Here is a 23417-nt window from a genome sequence, read left to right as displayed (position 1 = left end):
AGGCAGGAAGATTTGCAAGCACGTCTCCAATATCTGTTTTCAAGGATGCATATATTCTCAATCAGTTTTATGACAGCTGCCATTACTTGGCAACTCTTGAATCTTAAACAACTAAAAATAGTAATTTTGCTAAATTTAAACACTTGCTGCAGTCAAATGTTTTTCTCTTACATATCACAGACGACTGAAAATTCATGGGCTATATCAACTCTAGTAACTGGACATGAATGCGGCGCTGAATCCATACCCTTAAAATAGAGCTGGATTTGACACATCTCAGTAAAACAAAGTGCCAACACGAATTTTTTCCATTTCTTCCTTTGGCAGCAATCCCTCATAGTGTCAATAATTTACCCAAACAGTAAAAGAATTTAAGAACTCCCGATGCCAATGCTGATTTTATTCATTCGTATTATTAAAGAGATTTTAAAGAAAAGAAACACATTCAAAAGCATTGCAAGTTTTAAAAACTGGAGGATAGAGGAAAACAAAAAACTAATAAGCCAGCTACTACTACTACTGATCTACAATTCCTTCCCCCTCTTACTAGTGCTTCAGAGAAGGTAAAGGTAAAAGACCCCTGGACACAAGTCCAGTCAAAGGTGACTCTGGGGTTGTGGCGCTCATCTCGCTTTCAGGCTGAGGGAGCTGGCATTTGTCCACAGACAGCTTTCCAGGTCATGTGGCTGCATGACTAAGCCGCTTCTGGCGAACCAGAGCAGCACACGGAAATGTCGTTTACCTTCCCGCCGGAGCAGTACCTATTTATCTACTTGCACTTTGACATGCTTTCAAACTGCTAGGTTGGCATGAGCAGGGACCGAGCAACGGGAGCTCACCCCGTCGCGGGGATTCGAACCGCCGACCTTCCGATCGGCAAGTCCTAGGCTCCGTGGTTTAACCCACAGTGCCACCCGCGTCCCTTTCAGTTCATTTTACTCATCCTCAATTTCCCCCCCTTGTGAGGCACCTATAGCATGGCGTACCAACACAGAATATACCCATACTTATTTTAACACAGATGTGTATGCAGTGACAATCACATGCTCCCAACACTGCCAAATTGTACTGAAACTATAATCATACATATATTTTTTGGGGGGGAGGATAAAACTATTCACATGCTCAAAAGTAGAAGCTACTTTAACAGATGCCATCCATGTATGTCTAATGCCAGTAAAATGTGCTTTTGGTCTTTCCTACTGCCTAAATTAAAATCTCCTTTAGTAAACAAACAAACAAACAAAACTAAGATTGTTCCTCATCCCATAAATTCTTCTTTGTCCGGCCAACGTTAATATATGCTCTGTCTTGTTTCAATCGTCACTCTCTCTCGAGACTCCTTTTCAATTAAACCCTGCTATTTAATCTAAGAATGCCGACACTCATTGACCACTGCACTTTCTATCTGTGGATTTATGATAATCTAATGCACATCTCCCTTGGCAGAAAGGCTGTCTTAGCTTCTCCTATTGTTCCGTGGCCAAAAAAGAACCTTACACACACACAAAAAAAACCACACAAAAAAACTTTAGCTCTCACTGAAGCCAGGAAGGAAAAAGCATTTATTTAACATAGCAAGAGACCTTTCACTAACTGTCAGATGTCCTTGACCAGCACACACCATCAGGGCCTCTCCAGTATGTGCTGGCTGCCCCCTTGCCTGGCTGCTCACTACTGATAAGAGGAACATATTCCCCAGAGTGCCGTTCAGATCTGAGAGCAAGAGGCAATGGACTTAGAAGGGATCATTTTCAAAGGCTTATGAATTTGCATTCTCCACAGTGTTCTTTTCAAGAAAGAATCACGCAAGATTAAATAGCAATCTCTCGGTGCCACATAACCATTAGCCGACAGAAAATACTTGAAAATAAGATGTTTCGCAGTTTGTATTTATTCCTTATAAATCCCCCAGTAAGATTTTTTAAAAAAACAGCGAAACTCCAAACGCCACCAACCAGCCACAAACTCACCGTTTGGACGATACCCACAAAATGTTGCGCTGACATGTGACAAGGAAATCTTACTAAAGCAATGCTAGCCTCAAGTTAATGTTGACGTTCAGCTCAGAAATACCGTATTTTTCGCTCTATAAGATGTACCAGACCACAAGACGCACCTAGTTTTTGGAGGAGGAAAACAAGAAAAAAAATATTCTGAATCTCAGAAGCCAGAACAAGAGGGATCGCTGTGCAGCGAAAGTAGAGATCCCTCTTGCTGTTCTGGCTTCTGGGATAGCTGCGCAGCCTGCATTCGCTCCATAAGATGCACACACATTTCCCCTTACTATTTAGGAGGGAAAAAGTGAGTCTTATAGAGCAAAAAATACGGTAATTGAGTTACCAAATGGTAGCACTCTTTCCCACATATTTATATGCCCAGGATTTAATGCAGGCTTGAAAACAAGCTTTGTAATATCTTGTCTCAAGCTACAGGTTACACCCTCTCTTCGAGCTCGTTTTACCTTAACAGCAAACCAAAAAAAGACAGGATGCGTTGAGAGATGCTTGCTTGCCAAAAGGCCACCCACCCAGCAGCTTTGCGGCTGAACAAGAGGCCTTCACTGGGGCCTCCAACATTGAAGGCTAACACCATGCCCTGGGTTGGACAATCAGCTTAAGCCAGAGTGTTTCAGCTTAATTAAATTGGGCTGTGTCTAGCCAGCTTTTTATGCTACATCAAGCAGTTGAGTTGCTCCCTGTGTCAAGGACTCCCGATATTTACATAACTGTGAGCTGTTTACTTTACATAAAACCAGCATGTTTTAAAGTGAGCACATGCTTAGTAGCATCTAATTTACAAGGAAACATGTGCATTCCAGATGTCGGCTTCCCTGGACTTTCTGCAGATGTACACTTGTCCAGGAGTTGAGATCTCTAAAACAGAAAACTCGAGAGACAACACATAACGTACTTGTACGCATAAACATATAGAACACCTGAATATAACGTGCTATACGCATCCTCCTTTTGTTAAAATATGCATCATCGGTTCACAACCTGATTGTGTTACAGCACTGCAAAAACTTTCTACGGTTAAAGTTACAACTATATAATCTCTTTATCCCCAGCCAGGGAAGCTGATGATGTTGTGAAGTGGTGTCCGGGGCCAGCTAACAGGCTGGATGAGGGCTAATAAACTGAAATTTAAATCCAGTGAAGGAAAAGATTCTTCTGGCCAGGAGACAGATAAGAGTTTGGGATACGAAACGCTTTATCTTGCATCGGACGGAGTAGCACTCCCTTTGAAGAATCAGTTTTCACAGTTGGGGAGTGCTTTCAGACTCAGTCTTATATCTGGTTTCTCAGTTGGCAGCTATAACCAGGAGTTTTGGCCGGTGCATGGCCAATGCCAATACCTGATGAGGTTAGACTTGGCCAGGGCCACACATGCCTTAGCTACATCTAGACTGCATGACTACAGTGAGCCCTACAGAAGCTACCTTCTTGAGAAGCTGTAGTTGGTCCAGAATGCAGCAGCGAAAATGCTGATTAGCGCTCGCTTACAGAATCTTATGATACCGCTGCTGCAAGATCTTCATTGGTTTCCAGCTCGTTTTCAGGCAAAATTCAAAGTGTTGGCGATGACCTTTAAAGCCTGAAATGTCCTAGGCCCAGGATACCTTAGAACGGCCTCCTTCCAGCTCTGCTTGCCTACATCATAGGAAGCAGCAGGCAGACCCTTCTCTATGTTCAGTCTATGGTAGAGGCTCAGCTTATGGGTTTAGACAAATAACTTCCTTTATGGCTGTACCCAAATTGTGAAACCTTTTGTCCACAGGTGCTCAGTTGCACCCCTCCCCCTGCCTTTTAGGGTATTTATTTGCCTGGCAAAAACCTTTTTATTTAGGTAAGCATTTGTCTTATTGGGTAGATAAGTTTTTTTTTTTAATCCAACGCTTTATTTTTAATTTGGTGCACTTGGAACTGTTTTTGTCATATTGTGTTGTTTTAAAAAAAGAAATAAACGTATTGTATTTTATGTTTGATTTTAATTGTTAGCTGCCCTGAATACTGCCTATGCACCAGAAGCCCAGGTTATATAGCGTTTTATTTTAATTAAGATTTTGCATCGGGTTTAAGGTACATAAAAGTCAAACAAACAGAACAATAACAACCACCACCATAGCAATCACGTGTGGGACAATCAAATTTTAAACCAATGACAATTAGGTTTCGTATCTATGCCAAATATAGTCCATAATGTTCCATGAGTTGTGGGAGAGTTAAGAATGCCCTCAGACTTAGTTATATGCTCAATAAATTTATACCATATGGCATAAAATTTATCTGCTTCCAGGCTATTTATTAGGGCTCAAAGAAAAGGTTATAATGTTAGGAGCCCTGTGAAGATATCATGGAGAGGATGGTCAGATTCTGAGGAGGACTGTGAGGAGGCCAGGGAGCTGGAACTGGACAACACTGGGGAGGGTCCTAGTGGGGTGGGGGAGGGAAAATCAGAACCGCAGGAAGTGTATGAGCCTGGAGAGGAGGCTAGGGGTCTAGGGAACAGAGAGCTGATCCAGGGGAGGAACCAAACAGGTTGACAGAGCAATGTTCTGCCCCTGGACACTTGACACCCCTGGTCAGATACCTCCTGCTGTGGAGCCACTCTGGTGCCTCCTTCTGTAAACCTCCTTATTCAAGGGAGGCAACTAAGAGTGAATAGGTTGCTGAGCCAATTCTGACACTGCCTCAGCTGCTAAGGACACAGTGATGCCCCATGAACAGGCTCAACCCATCGAAGGAGCGTCGGGCCCCAGGACTCCAACTGTATTCCCCATGCAAAGAGCTGCCCCTGCTCCGCTCTTCAAAAGGAAAGCACAGACGGAGTGTTGTTTGTTGGATCAATGCTTAGCTTGCGTTTAGCCATGGATCTATACCTCTCATGGACATTCCTGGCCCCTTATAATCTGCACCATGCCTACATACCAATCTGATTTAGGCATTAAAGGCTTCGGCAGAAACTGGGCTAGGAATCTGAGCTTTATGTCTGCCGGTGAGGGCCATACCATATAAAACAATTAATAAATGGAGAGGGGGATCTTCATATTCCTTCAAGTGACACTTAGAAGACAGAGTTGTTCCACCTGGCCTTTGGCTTGGAGCCAATTTGATTCCCTCCCCCTCTTTCTTTCTTTTTTCTTTCTCCTCCTGTGATGAGGCTGCATTTTAATATTTTAATGTTTCAATATTTTAATTGTTGTATTTTAATCTTGTTTTTAAGTTGTATTCATTCAATTTGTTTTATTATTGCTTGTTAGCCGCCCTGAGCCCGGCCTTGGCTGGGGAGGGCGGGGTATAAATAAAAATTATTATTATTATAACAAAAAGGAATAGTTGAAAGCCATCCTAAATGTAAGGAGGAAGATGTATACAAACACATGTGTAAGAGAGCAAGTGTAAAAGCATAGGTATATATACTGTCATTTCCTAACAAGGGGCAAATCTACCTTTCTAAACTTTTTATTATTTGTCACATTTGGCTAAGGACCAGTCTTCTGCCTTTCTGTGCATGCACATGCAAGCGTTTCCATGCGTCCATCTCCAGGTCTCTGGACTCTCATTAAAATAACAAAAAACATCTTTCATCGTTATTTTGCACAGGGAGCCCACACAGCTGCAGCGCAGCACGGGTTAAACAGCAACTGCTTCCAATTAAAGTGGCTTGCTTACTTTGCCAGCATGAAGAAAAATGATCCTTAAGTTAGTTTAGAAAAGTGTGGGCTCATGATCAATCCTTTTGGGGAATGGCGGATGAGAAGAGGTTGCAACAGGCACAGCCAAACCTTTGAATGTTTTCGGAATCAGGTGGAACAGTAGCGCGACTCCGAGAATTCTGTTTACTTTTAAAGCAGTCAGAAAATACAAACCAGATCACTATCAGACAGTTCCCCCACCCTACCCTGCTCCTAATCTTTAAACAGTCTTCAGAGAAGCCAGCAGAGTATTTACTACATAGCTTAAAACCCAAATGTATCTTATAAAATATACTAATCACAAGGCAGCCTGGAGAGTCTGGTAATTAAGCAAATCAAGATAATCCCCCAGTGTTTTGCAACCAGCTCCTTACCCCAGCTGCTACACTGTCAACAGCTGGCATGAATTACTAGTAACATTTGGCTAACTGGATAATAAAGAGGACAGACTGTGTTGGTCCCAACTATACTTTGCTGATCTGCTTCACAAAAGAATCTTCTTAAGATTCTCTTATTCCCTTCTGAAGCAATGACAACCCCTCAAAGAGCAGGCTGGGTTTCACTTTGCTCGCAATGCGAAAACAACGTTAATTAAACAGCTCTTTGATGTTAGTTTACAGAGCTGCACTTAACTAAGCCCCAATATCCTGTAATCCAATCAACAGCCATTATATCCTATACCTTGCCAGGAGCAAGAAGAGTCATAAAACCATATGGCAAATTCAGGCTGCTTTCAGAAACCCCCGTCCGAGACTAGAATTGGTATCAGCCTTATGCACACATACTTAAGAACTGTGGGTCACCCAAATTGTTTCAGGGTCAGAGGGAGATGAATTGCTACAGGTGTTTGGCAGATGCCCAGGAAAACTGCAAATTATGACCTTGTGATTGCAATATTTCATATAGTACTCTTAAACAGAAGGCTGACACAAGAATGGAACTCTGGACTGGTGGTGGTTTTTTTCTTCCTGTGGTTCCTGCAACACATTCTCTGGAGCTACAGTATCTACAAAAAGGTGGGACTGCCGTGCTGCAGCCATATGGATGAAGTCTAATAAGGGAAGCCTCAGCCCAAGGGGCCCAAACTGCTGGCTTCCCCTAAATTGGGGCCAAGGGAGTTTTTGTCCACCCTTGTTTTCCCATTGCATGCTACACGTGAAATTCTAGGACTCAACCATGACTACAAGAGACTGTATTGGGGAAAACTTGCACAGTCGCTCCTATGCAGATCCTGGTGTGCTGTGCTTAACATCTTCACCTTCTTACCTGTGCATAACAGGTGTGGGCATGCATATCTGCTGCTGCCTGGTGGGTCACAGCATGGAAGTAATCCTGCCTTTGTTTTGTAGATCATTTGTGTCCACCATCAGGGGCGGAGGAAGGGGGTGCGGTGGGGGTGGGTCACCCTGGGTGTCACCACTCAGGGGGGTGACAAAATGCTGGGCGGCACTCACTGCGGGGCCTGCAGCATGCCTGTGCTGGTCCCATGGGTTACCCGAGAGGCGAGGTCCAAGTCCGGTCCGTGGTCAAAGATGCAACGTGGACGCAGTCCATAGTAGCTGAAGCTGGGTGCAGGGCAGGGAGTCGGGTGAAGTCAGGAACAGGCTTGCAAGCAGGGAGCCAGGGCGGGTCAGGAGCTCAGGCATGAAAGCAGGACAGGGTTCGGGCAGGAACTAGCAACCAACAATGTTGCTCCCGCAACTTGGGACTGGCCGGCTTTTATCTGCCCCGAGGCATAGGGCGGCCCTGATCTTCTGGTAACTCGCCTCTCCTGGCCTGGAGGCGAGCCCTCCTCCTGCGGGAACTTAGTTCCCTCTGCCTCTCTGCCCTGAGCAGAGGCAACCTCAGCTTCCTCTGACAGGGCTGAGAGTGGAGCACCTGCAGGCAATGGGTCCTCCATCACCTCCGGAGCCAGAGCAGACTCAGCTGGTGCCTGCACCTGAGGATCCAGCACAGGTGAGGACCCTTTAGGCTCATGCCCCAGCCCCGACTCAGCTGGTTCTGGAGGCGGGGAATCCTGTGGAGGCTGGGATCCCTCAGGTTCAGCATCCGAGTCCGAATCCCAGGCCATCACAGCGCCCAAGCCATGAGTCTCTCCTGGGAGTGACATGGTGGCCTGGGCGCCCACAGGCTCCATGCTGCCCCAACAGTCTGCCCGCCGCCTCCCCCTCAGATGTAGGGTGGCTGAGAACCCACAAGTGACCTCCTATAAACTAGGACTTGTCATTTGCTTCTTTTGTAAAGGTTTATATTAGGTCCGGGATAGCCAAGGGAAATAATAATGCAATATTTAAGGAAGAAAACCAAGAGTAGCATTGTCAACATTACGATTTTTTTCCAGGGGGGAGAAGCTTTAGACAGACTCATTTCAGATGGCACAAGTTTGAAAACACACTCTCAAAATCAAGCAAGCCATTGTTTCTGCCAGTCGACTACTGAACACACAGTGTCATGTAGTTGTGGAGTGACCTACCGAAAAGTACACATTAAAATTCCTATATTATCCTTGCTATGAGGCCTACCCGCCTGTGCATCCTTCCCTCTCTCAAGGGAAGCTGTTGAATGGGAAAATTGACAATATGGGACATTATAAATGATGCTAAAAGCCCTGCAATAGCATTTGAGCAAGCAAACGACAAACAAAAGCTTCACTACCAAAACCCACACAGCTCGGCACACTTACTGCCTGTAGCCTTATCTAGACACAAGTGTTCAGGAAGCAGCGGCAGAAGCTGTGAAAAGATAAGGGGGTCACTTCTCAACAATTCGACCTACGTTAGGGCTTTCCTGCATGCCGGCCAACCAACTGACCAGCCGACCAGCCAACGGTGTGTTCTCATTGCCAAAACAGCCAGCCAACAACGATAAGAGTGCTAAAAGTAAACAAAAGGGGGAAATGTGGGGAAACACAGACTCAGGGTGGTCATTTCTGCGTTACGTGAAGCTAGAAGGTGCAACACCGAGTTAAAATAAAGTTCTTGATGAAATGAAAAGTAAGCTCTTGGAGCCAGAAAACAAAGGCAGTTTTTCTTTTCTTCCAAGAAGAGAAAATTAGACAAAGGCAGGAAGTTCTGTCCTTCCTTTATCCTACTGGATTTTGAGTTAAAAAATAACCAAGTAGACACACCCATCAAGATAACAGGGAGGGGACCAGAGAGGTTACGTTTGTTTCTGTGACAGCAGATATATATATTCCAGAAAAGTACCTTCTATATATTGAAAACCCCTCTTTATGCATTTCTTTGATAGAAAGATATTTTAAAATTAAACAATCCTCTAATTTTGTAGTATCATTCAGCAATATATCGTTGCCAAATTGGTGACTGGGAAACTATTAAATATTTAAGACACTTTTAAAAATCACTTTAAAATGTCTAGAGGCTAAAATACTACTCCAAGGTCCTACAAACCCCCTCACCACAATGGCCAATGAGAGCATGACATAGGTTACGAAATAAACCCGACCCAATGGTCTAAGCTGTGGTCTAAACCACCTTTTAAATCCATCTCAGCCGAAACAAGGGAACTCACTTTGAAACTTATTTATAGATGGTACCTAACACCATGTCACCTAAATGCTGGAGAGGCTGCACCACTACAGGCACATACCTCCACATGTGGTGGGAATGCCCCCAAATCCACCCCTTTTAGACATCAGTCCTGCAAAATAACAAAACATATACAGCACAAGACAATGATCTATCCCCCCAACAGCATAAAAATCAATATGACTAATATGGCACACACCCCTCACACAAACAAACTAACCATACTGCAACTAACCATATCTCTCACAATGCCAATAAAACTAAATATACAGTCGTACCTTGGCTTAGTTGCTGGACAAATCGGCTCCCAAACGCCGCAAACCCAGAAGTAAGTGTTCCGGTTTCTGAATGTTTTTTCAAAAACTGAATTTCTGGTGTGACTTCCACTTGACTGCAGGAAACTCCTGTAGCCAATTAGAAGCCATGCCTTGGTTTTTGAACAGTTTTGGGAGTCAAACAGACTCCGGGAATGGATTAAGTTTGAGAACCAAGGTACCACGGTATATATAAAAAAATAAAGGGTGTACCCACATGACTCACATAAAAACCCCACACAAATACTATCCAATAGAACAAAAGATCATTATCCCCCCCCCCCCCAATCTGACTCTGGGTTTCCCCAGAGGAAAGGGGTGGGACAAATGGAGGTGTGGCAAAGCCTGAAGTTAGGCCCATTAATTCCAATGGGTCTACTCTGAGCAAAGCTTTGTTGAATACTACCCAGTATGTTGTAGTGGCCAGAATGTGGCATTAGGACAGGGGAAAACTCAGCTTCAAATCTCTTGTCAACTAGGCTGAACTCAGAGCTGTCCCTATCAAAGATGCCAACCTAACTTTGCAGGGTTTGCACTCTCTTGTCCTTGAAGGAAGGGTCAGATAAATGAAATAAATTGTCTGGACTCATTTAATTGAGGAGATTTATATTACTAAAGTACACTGCCATGTATTTTGTCATCACCCCGGACGACAGAGAAACTCACTATTAACCATCATCATTAGAATGGTAATTTCACAAGGCATAAATGTCCAGCTTTGAAATTGTGCTTCAGATTAATTTCTTTTTTTCTTTATGAAGGATAATATAGTTTTAGTCATTCTCTGGGAGATAGCTAATGATTTCCGCCCACCTGCACAATGAAAATCCACTTGTGTAATGGTTTCCTCCCCCCCCCCCCCATTCCCTGCACACACAAAATCTGCTCTCCATCAATATCCCACTAGATTTCACCCTCTGATTTTAGATACAGCTTAATTCATGCATGTATCTTGTTGGTTGTGCTAGTATAAAGACAAAATGTAGTAAGTTAAAATCTAACTGTTACGGGCCTTGTGGCATCAAGTTGCCAATGTCGTAAGAAACACTGACTTGTCAAACTAAGATTTCCCATGTCAGCCATCTGATTAACCGAAATATTTCTCCTGTGGACTCTGCTATGCAAAGACTATTACCAGTTCTCTGGGCAGAAAACTTTCTTCCTGGCGAGCGATTGTGAGGGAGACGATCTCTCCTTGCTTTGTGCTCCTCAACATACTGACAAGCTCTTCCTGGGTTTTCCCAGTGATGTCTCTACCATTCACCTAAAAGATGCAAACAAACACAGATAGGGGGAAAAAAGAGGAATTAACCAGAAGGTTTTGAAATATATCCTACTGAAACTTTATGAGTGCAGTCTGCCCTATTAACAGTGTTGGACACAAGCGTTACACCCTCACTGGCTGTTGAATTAATGGATGTCTGGATCTGGCCCAGAACAGAATATTTTCATCACTACAGCCTCCTAAGTGTGTGTGCATTGCAGAATTCAATGCACCACTTAGCCTTCACTGGATCAGAACTTGGTTTGTTGATAAATTAACATGTGCCATTAAGGTAGGATGGGGAATATGAAGGAGAAATGATTTTTGAGGAGATAGGGAAAGTGTTTGTAGAATTTGTACTGCTAACATGGAAAGGGGACAAACCACCGCAAGAGGTGTTGAAATTTTGGGAGGCTGGGTAGTTATAATGGAATGGTCTTGGTGGTGGGGTGCACATTTTTGTTTTTATTTGTTTATGATTATTACTTTGTCAAAATCAATCAATGAATAAAAAGAATGTATAAAATGTAAAGAAATGTATAAAATATGAATAAGAGAATGGAGGGGGGGAGATAAAGGTAAAAAAGAACTTTGCTTGTGTGTGTGTGATACACTTGGAAGAGGTCCTACTGAACTCAGGTGGTCATGATGAAGTAACATCAAGTATAGGCATCCTGCTACTTCTACAGGGTTTACATTCCAGGCCCCCGCATGCATAAGTGAAATTGTGCAATGTGGGAGACCCTCTAAACTTCGTTTAGACACCTCCTCTACTGCTCTCTCTTCAACCCATACCAAAAATTATGTATCCTAAATATTTCAAAGCTTTGGGGCAGGCACTGTTGCTGCACTATTCTGCGCATGAGCTCTTAAGCCAGGGAGACTGAGCAGCATAAACAAAGTCTGCGCTCACTGATGTCCTCTTTAGCCTCTGGGGAGAGTCTCCTCGTGAGTCGTGAGGACTCTCCAGCTCTCTCCCGCCAAGTGGCAGAGCAAGCCAATTGGGCGTATGGGGCGGGGCCTGGGGGCGGGGCCAGCTGGGGCAGGATGCTCGGCGGGGCCTCTGAGGAATCTGCCTGCCTCCCCCCACTCAGCTGCCCTACAGCTGTGGGGGAGGCGGCGGGCGGACCGTTTGGGCAATGTGGAGCCTGCGGGCGCCCAACCAACCACATCTTTTCCAGGAGAGATGCATGGCTTGGGTGTGCTACAGGCCCCACAGTGAGTGCCGCCTGGGATTTTGTTCCGCAGGGAGGGCGCCACTACCGAGAAGGCCCTCTGTCTGGTTCCCTGTAACCTCACTTCTCGCAATAAGGGAACCACCAGAAGGCCCTCGGCGCTGGATCTCAGTGTCTGGGCACAATGATGGGGGTGGAGACGCTCCTTCAGGTATACAAATTATTGAATTATTTAACTACATGAATATGTGGTCACGTGCAAGTCGATTGTGCCTAAGTGGGGAGGACACTTGTACCTTATGTGTGCAGTCTTGGTTGGTTGCTTACACACACATGTACACAAGGGGGCATTCTGACCAAAATGAAATTGGCCCAAGTTAGAAGGTACAGTGGTGCCCCGCAAGACGAACGCCTCGCAAGACGGAAAACCCGCTAGACGAAAGGGTTTTCCGTTTTGGAGGCGCTTCGCAAAACGAATTTCCCTATGGGGTTGCTTCGCAAGACGAAAAAATCTTGCGAGTCCCCGCGGGTTTTTTCCACCCTTTTCCTAAGCCGCTAATCCGCTTAACAGCTGATCCACTGATAAGCCACTTAACAGCTGATCGCTAGAAGCCGCTAGACTGCTGTAGCGCTAATCCGCTAAGCTGTCAATGGGCTTGCTTCGCAAGACGAAAAAACCGCTAGACGAAGAGAATCGCGGAACGGATTCTTTTCGTCTTGCGAGGCACCACTGTACAACAGAGAACAATAATTCCCTACCACATAACAAGGGGAACGCATAACAACTCCCCAGGGTTTTGCAAACTGTCTGGCAACTCTCACCAGCATAGCTTAGACCGGGGTCAGCAAACTTTTTCAGCAGGGGGCCGATTCACTGTCCCTCAGACCTTGTTGGGGGCTGGACTATTTTTTTTTTGGGGGGGGGATGAACGAATTCCTATGCCCCACAAATAAACCAGAGATGCATTTCAAATAAGAGGACACATTCTACTCATGTAAAAATGCTGATTCCCAGACCGTCCGCAGGCCAGATTTAGAAGGCGGTTGGGCCTGATCCGGCCCCCGGGCCTTAGTTTGCCTACCCATGGTTTAGACTGAACAGGATTCTTTGCTAAAGTATCTCGACTTCTTTCTTGTAGCTGCTATGAAAATGGCAATGTTAAGGTCAAGGTCTTAGGACTGGCGCTCTAATTTGCAAGCACTTTGTTATTAAAACATGAAGTGAGAGCAGGTTTTACTGGCTTCTGGGAGAAAAGGGCCCCTACATTTTACATAGTAACTGTCTGGAAGATTTAAAGTGAAGAAATAAAACCGGTAAAGAGCACTTCCAATACAGTCACATAATTCAGGTTCATGAAATTGGTAGCCACACAACTAATTTCATGTAGCCAATGAGACTTTTGTGTTCCTTGAACAGCAACTCAGCCCTGACCCCAAGCTGTATGGTAACCTAAATCTCACTAGTCCTCAGACATAATATTCCATAACCCTCAAAATTATTATTATTATTATTATTATTATTATTATTATTATTATTATTATTATTATAAATATACCCTCCCCTCCCCAGCCAAGACCAGGCTCAGGGCAGCTAACAAGCAAGAATTAATTCTTAATTCTTCTAAATTAAGAATTAGAAGAGAATGTATCAACTGGTGTGCTTTAAGTAAGTTCCCTTTCACCACATGTTCTGTTAGTCAACATTAAGAAGTGCCCTAAAATGCACACACCTGGTACCCTATTATCTATGCAGAGTTTACCCATTGAAATTAATGGACCTAAGCTCATCGTGTCAATTTACTTCAATGGATCTACTCCAAGTATTAATATCAATTGGTTTTTTTTAAAAAAAATGATCCACTGCACTTAAACCCACTAAAAGATAACTTTTTGTGGTGAGCTGCAAATGAACATTTTCCAAACCTCCAGTATTCTGTCTCCCGACTGCAAGCGGCCATCTTTTACTGCTGCGCCACGAGGTAAAATGCTTTTCACAAATATAGGACCCGGACCATGAACTGAGGAGTCTCTGGTAACCACAGTGAAACCAAGTCCTTCAGGGCCTAAAGTGGAGACACACACAAAAATATTTGAATCTCACACTACTTTTGCAGCACCTTAATCAAGTACGAGCACAAATACAGTGGTACCTTGGTTCTCAAATGCCTTGGTACTCAAACAACTTGGAACCCAAACACTGCAAACGTGGAAGAAAGTGTTCCAGTTTGCGAACTTTTTTTGGAAGCTGGACATGCTCTGTTTTGGGTGTTACACTTCCATTTTGAATGCCACAATTCCATTTGAGTGTTACACTGAGGTCTGTCTCTTTCTGCTATTTATTTTGTGTTTTTGTTTTTGCGGCTTTTTTGTTTGTTTTTGTGACTGTGTGGAACCCAGTTCAGCTACTGATTGATTGATTGTGTGACTGAAGTACATTGTTTATTGCTTTCGTTTTATGGATCAACTGTCTCGTTCCATTGTAAAATTCATTCAAAATTTCTGTTTCAGGGGTTGTTTTTAAAAGTTTGGAACGGATTAATCCCTTTTGCATTACTTTCTATGGGAAAGCGCACCTTGGTTTTAGAACACTTTGGTACTGGAACGCACTTCCAGAACGGATTACTGTATTTTCTGCTCCATTAGACGCACCAGACCATAAGACGCAACTAGTTTTTAGGGGAGGAAAACAAGAAATAAGAGAGTAACGCAAAGCCTCCTGAGCTAAGAGGGAGCGCTCCTCGCTCTTCGCTCAGGAGGCTTTGCGGGGCTATCCCTGAAGCCAGGAGAGCAAGCAGGATCAGTGCGCACCAATCCCTCTTGCCCTCCTGGCTTCAGCGAAAACAAGCCTCCTGGCTTTCCCCCCACCTCCCGGCAAGAGCCACACACTCTTTAAAGGGAGCACAGCTCTTGGGGGCTTTTCTGAGAGGTGGGGTGTTAAATTGTGGGTGAACATATCAGACGACACAGCGATTCTTCAAACAGCTCTTGTTTATTCACAGGCCAGGACAGAACTGAACTGAAGGGCTCAGTCAGCCTGCTTATATAGAGCTCCACTACAACGTAACTGTAACAACTTTCTAAAACTATCCAATCACTGAACGTCACTTTCGATCCTTCATTTGCATAACTATCTACAGTATCCCCCTGCTGGCCCAGGGTAAGAACTTCAGTACATAACATGGGGGAAGGGACAGAGCCGCTCCTCGCTCTGTCCCTTCCCCCACCTCCCACAAAAGCCAGGGATAGCCGCACGAAGCCTCCACTGGGCAGCGGGATGAAGGCTCCCCACTGCCCTGCGGAGGCTTCATGTGGCTAAGCCAGAAGCTAGAACAGCTAGAGGAAGCACTGCGCTTCTGGCTTAGCCTCGCAGCCTACGTTCACTCCATAAGACGCACACACATTTCCCCTTACTTTTTAAGAGGGGAAAACTGTGCCTTATAGAGCGAAGAATACGGTAAGTTCAATCAATCAATTTCCTTTATTCGACCAATAGTCAGAAATAAAACACAGAAATAAAACACAATTATGAACTAAAACATCATAGGGGTACATGAATAAGGTAGGGCCACAGCACTAAACCTCTCACAGATAACCCACATCAAGGCATTCAATTGTACGTTTCCGACGCTTGAGTGCCCGGAAAAGGAATTTAGCCACTGACAAAGTTGTTTTCCTAGAAGACTTATTTAGCAGATATGCTGTCTGCTTTGTCGGGGACTAAGCTGGGGTAAGTATGGGGTTATAAGATACTGTCTTAAATCGTTGTAGAAGGGACAGCTCATTAAAATGTGCTCTGTGGATTCTACCTCACCCAACGCACAATGGCATAATCTCTGGTCATATGGGACTCCTCCATATCTTCCCTTCAGAACCGCCGAGTCAAGAACATTCAGCCTAGCCGCGGTAAATAGTCTGCGGTATTCCACGTAGTGGATATCCGCCAGGTAGCGAGCTGGAGCAGCTCGGTACATCTGTTCCCCCAGAAACAGCCCTGGTTTCACACGGGCTATGTCCTCCTGTCTCGCAATATCCCTTAATCTTTGGGCGATCACCGCCTTTGCGTGGCTATACGTCATGGACTCTATATAAAGGGAGGACAACCAATACGGTAAGTTTGAGAACCAAGGTACCACTAGATATGAAAGTCATTTCAAAAAACATCAGGAGGAGGTTTAACAGACCTTTCTTGAGATCTATCCTTATCCTTTTTGCATTCTTCTTGCTGCCGAAACCCATCAGGGGCGATAAGGTGGGTGATGATGGCTTCCTACTAACTCTTGAAAAGTTGGGACTCTTGGCAGGATGCACCCCAGGCTCCAAGTGGTTTGTTCCAGACAAGTCCACTTCCCTTGTCACTGGCTTTGCATAGATGGGAGGTGGAACCTTTGCTCTCGAAACATGTTCCGAGTTATCTGCTGGATATAAAGGTGCGATGGCGGACTTTTCATATTGTTCACGGCTGTGCGGAGGAACCACTTCCAAGACGATAGTCTGGTATTTCATGGCAAGCCGAAAGATATCTTGCGCTCTTGAGGAAACAAGACACAGGAGAAACGTATGAAGATCTGAAAAATGTAAGCCATGGGGACAACTTGGAAGTTGCTTTGCAGAAAAGGCTTTTAAAGATTCTTTCCAAAGAGTTCCTTTTCGTTCTTGCAAAAAATTGTTGTCACTTTGCAGTTGGCTTTCTCTGACAAAAATCTTTATTTCCCACTTTTATAGCACTTCATTTACCCCTTCAGTTTACAGAGCTCAAGCCTCATTTTCTGCTCAAAATTGTGAGATAAGCATTCCTCACTGAGCTAGAAGGACCTATTGTTATCAAAGGAGCACCATAGACGAACAGGGATTTCCACACAAACCCCAGGATGGTATCCACTGCAACACAATGACTCCCCAAAGTACTACTATGTGTGCAACTTGTGTGTTCATACACACACACAAATACACACACACACACACACACACACACACAAATATATATATACACATACAGTGGTACCTCAGGTTACATACGCTTCAGGTTACAGACTCCGCTAACCCAGAAATAGTACCTCGGGTTAAGAACTTTGCTTCAGGATGAGAACAGAAATCGTGCAGCAGCAGCAGGAGGCCCTATTAGCTAACGTGGTACCTCAGGTTAACCTCAGGTTAAGAACAGTTTCAGGTTAAGAACGGACCTCCAGAATGAATTAAGTACATAACCAGAGGTACCACTGTATACACACACACACACACACACACACACACAAATTCATGTGAGTAAAAATCAGTGATTCCAAAGAAAGACCTATTTTAATTTTACACAAAACACATCCTTCATCACAGCTTTCATTTTGGGGTGTGTTTGAGGGAGAGACTTCTTTTTTTGTTCGCATGGAATTATTTAAAAAACAAAGTTAAAAATACAAGAAACAAAAAAAGGAGCTCACAACAATAAACAGATCACTAAACAAGAGAAAAGTAAATTCATCATATTTCTTATAGTAGAATATATCTCTTCTGGGATGTCACCATCCACCATATTTAATAAATATGTGTTTTATGAATAAATTACTTTACATTTTTACACATGAGCATTATAACTTCAAAAACTACCGCATGAATAATTGGGGGGAAATTTTTTTAAAGCACTTCTTTAAAAATCTAAAATTCTGGTAAATGTTGTATCCCTAATTATTATAAGACCCGCATACAAATAACAACAACAACAGGAGATAAATCAGCAGAAATTCCTTGAACAACACTAAAAATAATAATCAAGAATAAAGTAACTGGCTATGCTTTAAAAAGTAATGACTAGATCTAACAAATTGCGAGTCCTAAAAATTCTATCAGAAATAAATTTCTAGCCTACTAAGCTACCTATAGCAAGCATTCCAGCTTGCCCCCATGACTGAGGGGCCAGTGCGCACAACATGTTGATGTGTTGTGCACACACCTCGTGGCTTGCACACATGATGTCAGCACGTTGCATGACATGTACACATTGTCATGGAATATTGAGGGCCCCCTTTTCCCTCCTAAAATTTTTTGGGGAATCCTTTGGCCCCTCCTTGATGGCACCCCGACCTATAGGTAACTTACCCAAAAAAGGTTTTCTTAAAAAAAACAAAACCAGATTGATGAAATTATTTATGTTTTATCACTGGGATCAGGTTATGAGCCTCTTAGGTAAAGGTAAAGGGACTCCTGACCATTAGGTCCAGTCATGACCGACTCCGGGGTTGCGGCGCTCATCTCGCTTTATTGCCTGAGGGAGCCGGCGTACAGCTTCCAGGTCATGTGGCCAGCATGACTAAGCCGCTACTGGCGAACCAGAGCAGCGCACGGAAACACCGTTTACCTTCCTGCCAGAGCGGTACCTATTTATCTACTTGCACTTAGATGCGCTTTTGAACTGCTAGGTTGGCAGGAGCTGGGACCGAGCAATGGGAGCTCACCCCGTCGCGGGGATTCGAACCACCAACCTTCTGATTGGCAAGTCCTAGGCTCTGTGGTTTAACCCACAGCGCCACCCGCGTCCCATATGAGTCTTTAGTTGGATTATTAAATAGCACTTTCCCAAATGGCTAATAAAACGTTCAACTTACAGTCAGTCTCTACAGCAACAGAAGATCAGATATTCTATCCCCAATATGACGCTACTAGAATTTTATTTTATTTCACTTCATAAGCTTCCGAGGAAGAATTGTAGTATTTTAATCATAACCAACATTGTAAAACTGACTTTTGGAAGTCTGGATTGATGTGCGCGGAATAAATTCCTCAGGTTAACAGAATAAAACAATTCGGCAAAACTCACTGTGCAAAGGTTTTATCTGCAAGTTCTGTGTCGTTAATTTTCACAATACACTCATTTTCAAGTAAAAGTCCATCCCTCTTAGTTCGGCTATTCTCCTCAATGCCACGGATATAAAGCCCAAGAATCCTGAAGGTAGGAATGCAAAGTAAGTTATTTGGAGTTACCTAAATTAGGTATTGAATTTTAAAGTCCTGCTTGCAACTACTACCAGAAGGCATCTGGTTCGCCATTGGAGGGAATACACACACACACACACACACACACGTACACACAAACAACAACAACAACACAGTAATGGGGAAGAAACAGGTACATCAGGAAAAAGAGACATTTCCAAATTAGTATAGCTTACTTTTTTCATCATTTACTTCATTTCAATTCATTTATGAATCACTTCACATAAAACATCTCATTTGATAATGTTGATTGTTTACTTTTTTAGTGAGATTGTCTGTTAATACTTGTCTATTCTACATTTGTACTCCAATTCTGAATATTTAAGGAAATTTTTCAAATGAATTGTTTGTGTTTATTTTTTGAGTAAGAATGTCTGCTATACTTATCTATTCTGCATTTATACTCTGATTCCGAATTCTTTCAAGATAATTTTCAAATGAATTTTTGTGTGGTTATCACCAGGAAGTTCCACTTCAATGCAGTATAAGACATCAAAAGTAAACTTAAGCGTGGTTTGAATAAAACAAAATAACAGAAGCAAGGATATTTTCAAAACTACATGTTATACAAACCCTTCTGTAACCAACATAATAACCCTACAGTTTTATATGATAGCCTCTGGTCTTAAATACTTATTTGAGATGTGGAATATAGACATGTGGATTGAGTTAAGTGTTTTCTGGCAACATAAACCCATTACTTCCTTGTTTTTATTATGTAGCGTCTCAACATTAACATCGTTTTATTGTGTTTTTAAATTTTTAATTTCCTCTCTTTTATTGTGTAACATTTATATATGTATAAACATATATAATTTAAATTATTTCAATTAAGTGAAAAGACAGTAGGATGCTGATTGTGCACCAACACCGAACTCAAAGAATTTAAAAGTTGACACAAACGCTTAAACAACTATTTTTATCAGTAATATTTGTTGGGGGGGGGGTTGTCAAAAAACCTCCTAGAATTAGAATAAAGAATTCCCCAACATACTTCTCAGTATTAAGAGTAAAGAGCTCAAAAAACTTTAATGACCTCTATTGTCCAGTTCACAGCCAAATAACGTATACAATTCGCAACATGTAAATACGCTCAATTTGTTTCAAATACAAATGTTCCGCAAAAATAGTAGTAAATTCTGCTGAACGTCACCGAAATCTTTCAATCAAGACAGTTATGCAAACATTCTACTTGCCTTTCAAAGGAGCAATTTTGCCAAGTCAGGTCTCATGACATTTGTCAAGAAAAATATTAAAGAACCGATAAATTAATCCAGAGTAGGCTTTTTGGAAGGAACGCGGGTCTAAACCCAGAAAAACTGTCTGTGGACAAACTTCGGCTCCCTCGGCCAGTAGAGTGAGATGAGCGCCGCAACCCCAGAGTCGTTCTTGACTGGACTTAACTGTCTGGGTTCCGTTTAGGGTTTTTGGACAATTCTTTAAGAGACATCCTTGCTTGAAGAGGTAAGTGATCAAACATTGTTGTATTCAACAATGTGTTGTAAACCCATGCACAACAGGACTTCCATCATTTTAACATGATTAATATTAATAGTTTTATTATGTCCACCCTGCCCATCTAACTGGGTTGCCACAGCCAATCCGAGTGCCTTAAAACATACCGTATTTTTTGCTCTATAAGACTCACTTTTTCCCTCCTAAAATGTAAGGGGAAATGTGTGTGCATCTTATGGAGCAAATGCAGGCTGTGCAGCTATCACAGAAGCCAGAACAGCAAGAGGGATTGCTGCTTTCACTGTGCAGTGATCCCTCTTGCTGTTCTGGCTTCTGATATTCAGAATATTTTTTTTCTTGTTTTCCTCCTCCAAAAACTAGGTGCGTCTTGTGGTCTGGTGCGTCTTATAGAGCGAAAAATACGGTATATAAAAACATAATAGAACACCACATATTAAAAAGCATTATGCACCCTCTAAATTTGTTATGGGGGTTCCCCAACTCTCTGGAGCAGATTTACGGGTGACACAGGGCACCTGCAGAGGGGAAAGTCCTTTGCCTACAAGCAAGTTGTATTCAGACATAACATTATGTATGAATACTTTGTTCCTACCTTCTTTCAAGTGGGGAACCAAACCATGAGAGCTGCTTCACATGTAATGCTAAGCCATCCAACTGTTTATTTCCTTACTTTAGGAAGGGAGGATGTGGGAATGCTTAGTCCATGGATAGGCAAACTAAGGCCCGGGGGCCGGATGCGGCCCAATCGCCTTCTAAATCTGGCTCGCGGACGGTCTGGGAATCAGCGTGTTTTTACAGGAGTAGAATGTGTCCTTTTATTTAAAATGCACCTCTGGGTTATTTGTGGGGCATAGGAATTCATTCACCCCCCCCAAAAAAAAATATAGTCCACCCCCCACAAGGGACAGTGGACCGGCCCCCTGCTGAAAAAGTTTGCTGACCCATGGCTTAGTCTGTTTGCACAAGCATATAGCTTGTGGACAGACTAAGGTCCTCACTATGGTATATCACTGGCATTGCATCTGAATGCAAGCAACCAAGGAGTGTGCAAGAAGGGAGATTATTCATCAGGACGTTGTTGTTTTTAAAAAGTGCCAACTTTCACTTGAAAATATCACAATGCTTAATGGAAGCCCTTCCTGTGTCGATTTAAATGAGCCGCTCTCTGAATTTATTTATATTTAAGGCAGAAAGGAGACTGAAGTATCACTTGTCAGGGCTGGAGTCAGAGGCAGGTCAGCAAGAAAGGAAGCAGATCTCTGTTGTCAGTGAAATTAACTCTTTATATTCAAGGAAACGGCATACAACTCAACAGCCCTTCCCAGTAGGTCTTTCCGCTATGGGGCAGTTGTCAGGACTGCCTTCTAAACCTCTCTAAGGCTTCTCGTCTCCCTGATGTTTCCCAAGCAGTCTCAAACTGCGTCTGCGCACCTCTGACTTCTTTTCAATACTCTGTGAGTTCTTGCAGGGGGAGGAGAGCTTGTTGCAGCAAGAGATGGGAGACTCGCTGGATTCTCCAGCAGCCCCTTGACTCCCCTCCTCTGCTTCAGACTCAGAGTCTGAACTGCTCCCTGTCCCAGGCTCTTCCTGCTCACTGAACCCTGTTGCCCTTTCAGTATGTGGGACCTGCTCCCAATCTTCACCATCCGATCTCTCCTCAGTGTCCCACCAGCAATCGGAGCCTTCCTCCTCAGAGGGGTTCGTGCCCCCCCATCACTCCTCTTTGTCCAGCCAGTCCCTGACACCATTTGTCATCCACAAGACCGACAACTTCTTGTTGTAGTCACAACAAACTAATAGTAGTAATAGTAATAGTAATAATTTTTATGCCACCCATCTGACTGGGTTGTCCCAGCCATTATGGGCGGCTCCCAAGAAAAAATTAGTAAAAATGCTGCTTCCGAGTAACACTGCGCAAGGACCTTGCAGGTTTGCACACTCCTCCTTGCAGTACATGCATGATATTATCTACCGTATTTTTTGCTCCATAGGATGCACTTTTTCCCCTCCCAAAATTGAGGGGAAATGTGTGTGCGTCCTATGGAGCAAATGCAGGCTCCTTGGCTTCAGCAATAGCAACACAAAGCCTTCAAAGTGCAGAGGGAGCGCTCCCTCTGCGCTCCGCAGGCTTCACGTTGCTTTCGCTGAAGCCTGGAGAGCGAGAGTGGTCGGTGCGCACCAACCCCTCTTGCTATACAGGCTTCAGCGAAAGCAACATGAAGCCTCCGGAGCGCAGCAGGAGGTCCCGCTGTGCTCCGGAGGCTACGGGTTCCTTTTACTGAAGCCGGGCGAGCAAGACTCTCCTGGCTTCAGCAGAGAGGGAGAGCTGCGCAGCGCCCCTTCAGCCAAGTGGGAGGAGAAATGGAAGGGGCTCTGTTTCTCCTGCCGCTTCGCTGTAGGGGCACTGAGCAGAGAGGGGGTTTTTTCCCCCTTGTTCTCTCCCTCTAAAACAAGGTGCGTCCTATAGATTAAAAAATACGGTAGTTAGCATTTGCAAAACAGCTTCAAAACTTCCGTTTCAAACTCTAGATTCAAGCTACCCGCGATGAGCGTTAGCACTGGGGCGTAATTCAACATGACAACTATGCTGACAAAGGGAGGGAACTTACACAAGAAGGAAAGGAAGTATGCAAGACCATGGTTAAGAGATTAGGAAATGTTGTTTCTTAACAGACCAAATACATCATGAAAACCATACCCTGAAGTAAAAATGTTGATAAGTCTTAAACTGAGGTGCAAAGGTTTGAATCTCTTAGTTTAAGGCATGTGCGCAACAGCTGACCACCATATTAAAATGATCAAAAACAGGATAATCAAGAAGAAGAAAAACATATGGTATTTTCTTTATGTGACAAAATGTTCTGCAAGGGGGCACATAATTTAATTTAGATGCCGTCAAGCTGGTTTCTATTTAAGGAGTAAGGAGCGCAGATATGAGAGACAGGTGGAATCCTGTTCTGG

The 23417-nt window shown here is 43.6% G+C and overlaps 1 protein-coding gene across 3 annotated transcripts in view; it reads right to left on the bottom strand.

Moving 5' to 3' along the window:
* The window catches only part of PARD3B (par-3 family cell polarity regulator beta), a 616930-nt gene that overhangs the window by 405419 nt on the left and 188094 nt on the right, over nucleotides 1–23417 (bottom strand). For all 3 annotated transcript variants that reach the window (XM_083705169.1, XM_083705171.1, XM_083705170.1), the window contains exons 7-10: nucleotides 18805–18930; nucleotides 16181–16527; nucleotides 13923–14062; nucleotides 10696–10824 (exon numbers count right to left, since the gene is read on the bottom strand). In XM_083705169.1, the coding sequence (XP_083561295.1) occupies nucleotides 10696–10824; nucleotides 13923–14062; nucleotides 16181–16527; nucleotides 18805–18930 (742 nt within the window). The remainder of the gene's footprint in view (nucleotides 1–10695; nucleotides 10825–13922; nucleotides 14063–16180; nucleotides 16528–18804; nucleotides 18931–23417) is intronic.

This window comes from Podarcis gaigeae (assembly GCF_964106915.1).
Source record: "Podarcis gaigeae genome assembly, chromosome: 1".
Lineage (NCBI taxonomy): Eukaryota > Metazoa > Chordata > Lepidosauria > Squamata > Lacertidae > Podarcis > Podarcis gaigeae.
The sequence above is the reverse complement of the archived record's forward strand: the minus strand, read 5'-3'. Positions and strand labels throughout refer to the sequence as shown.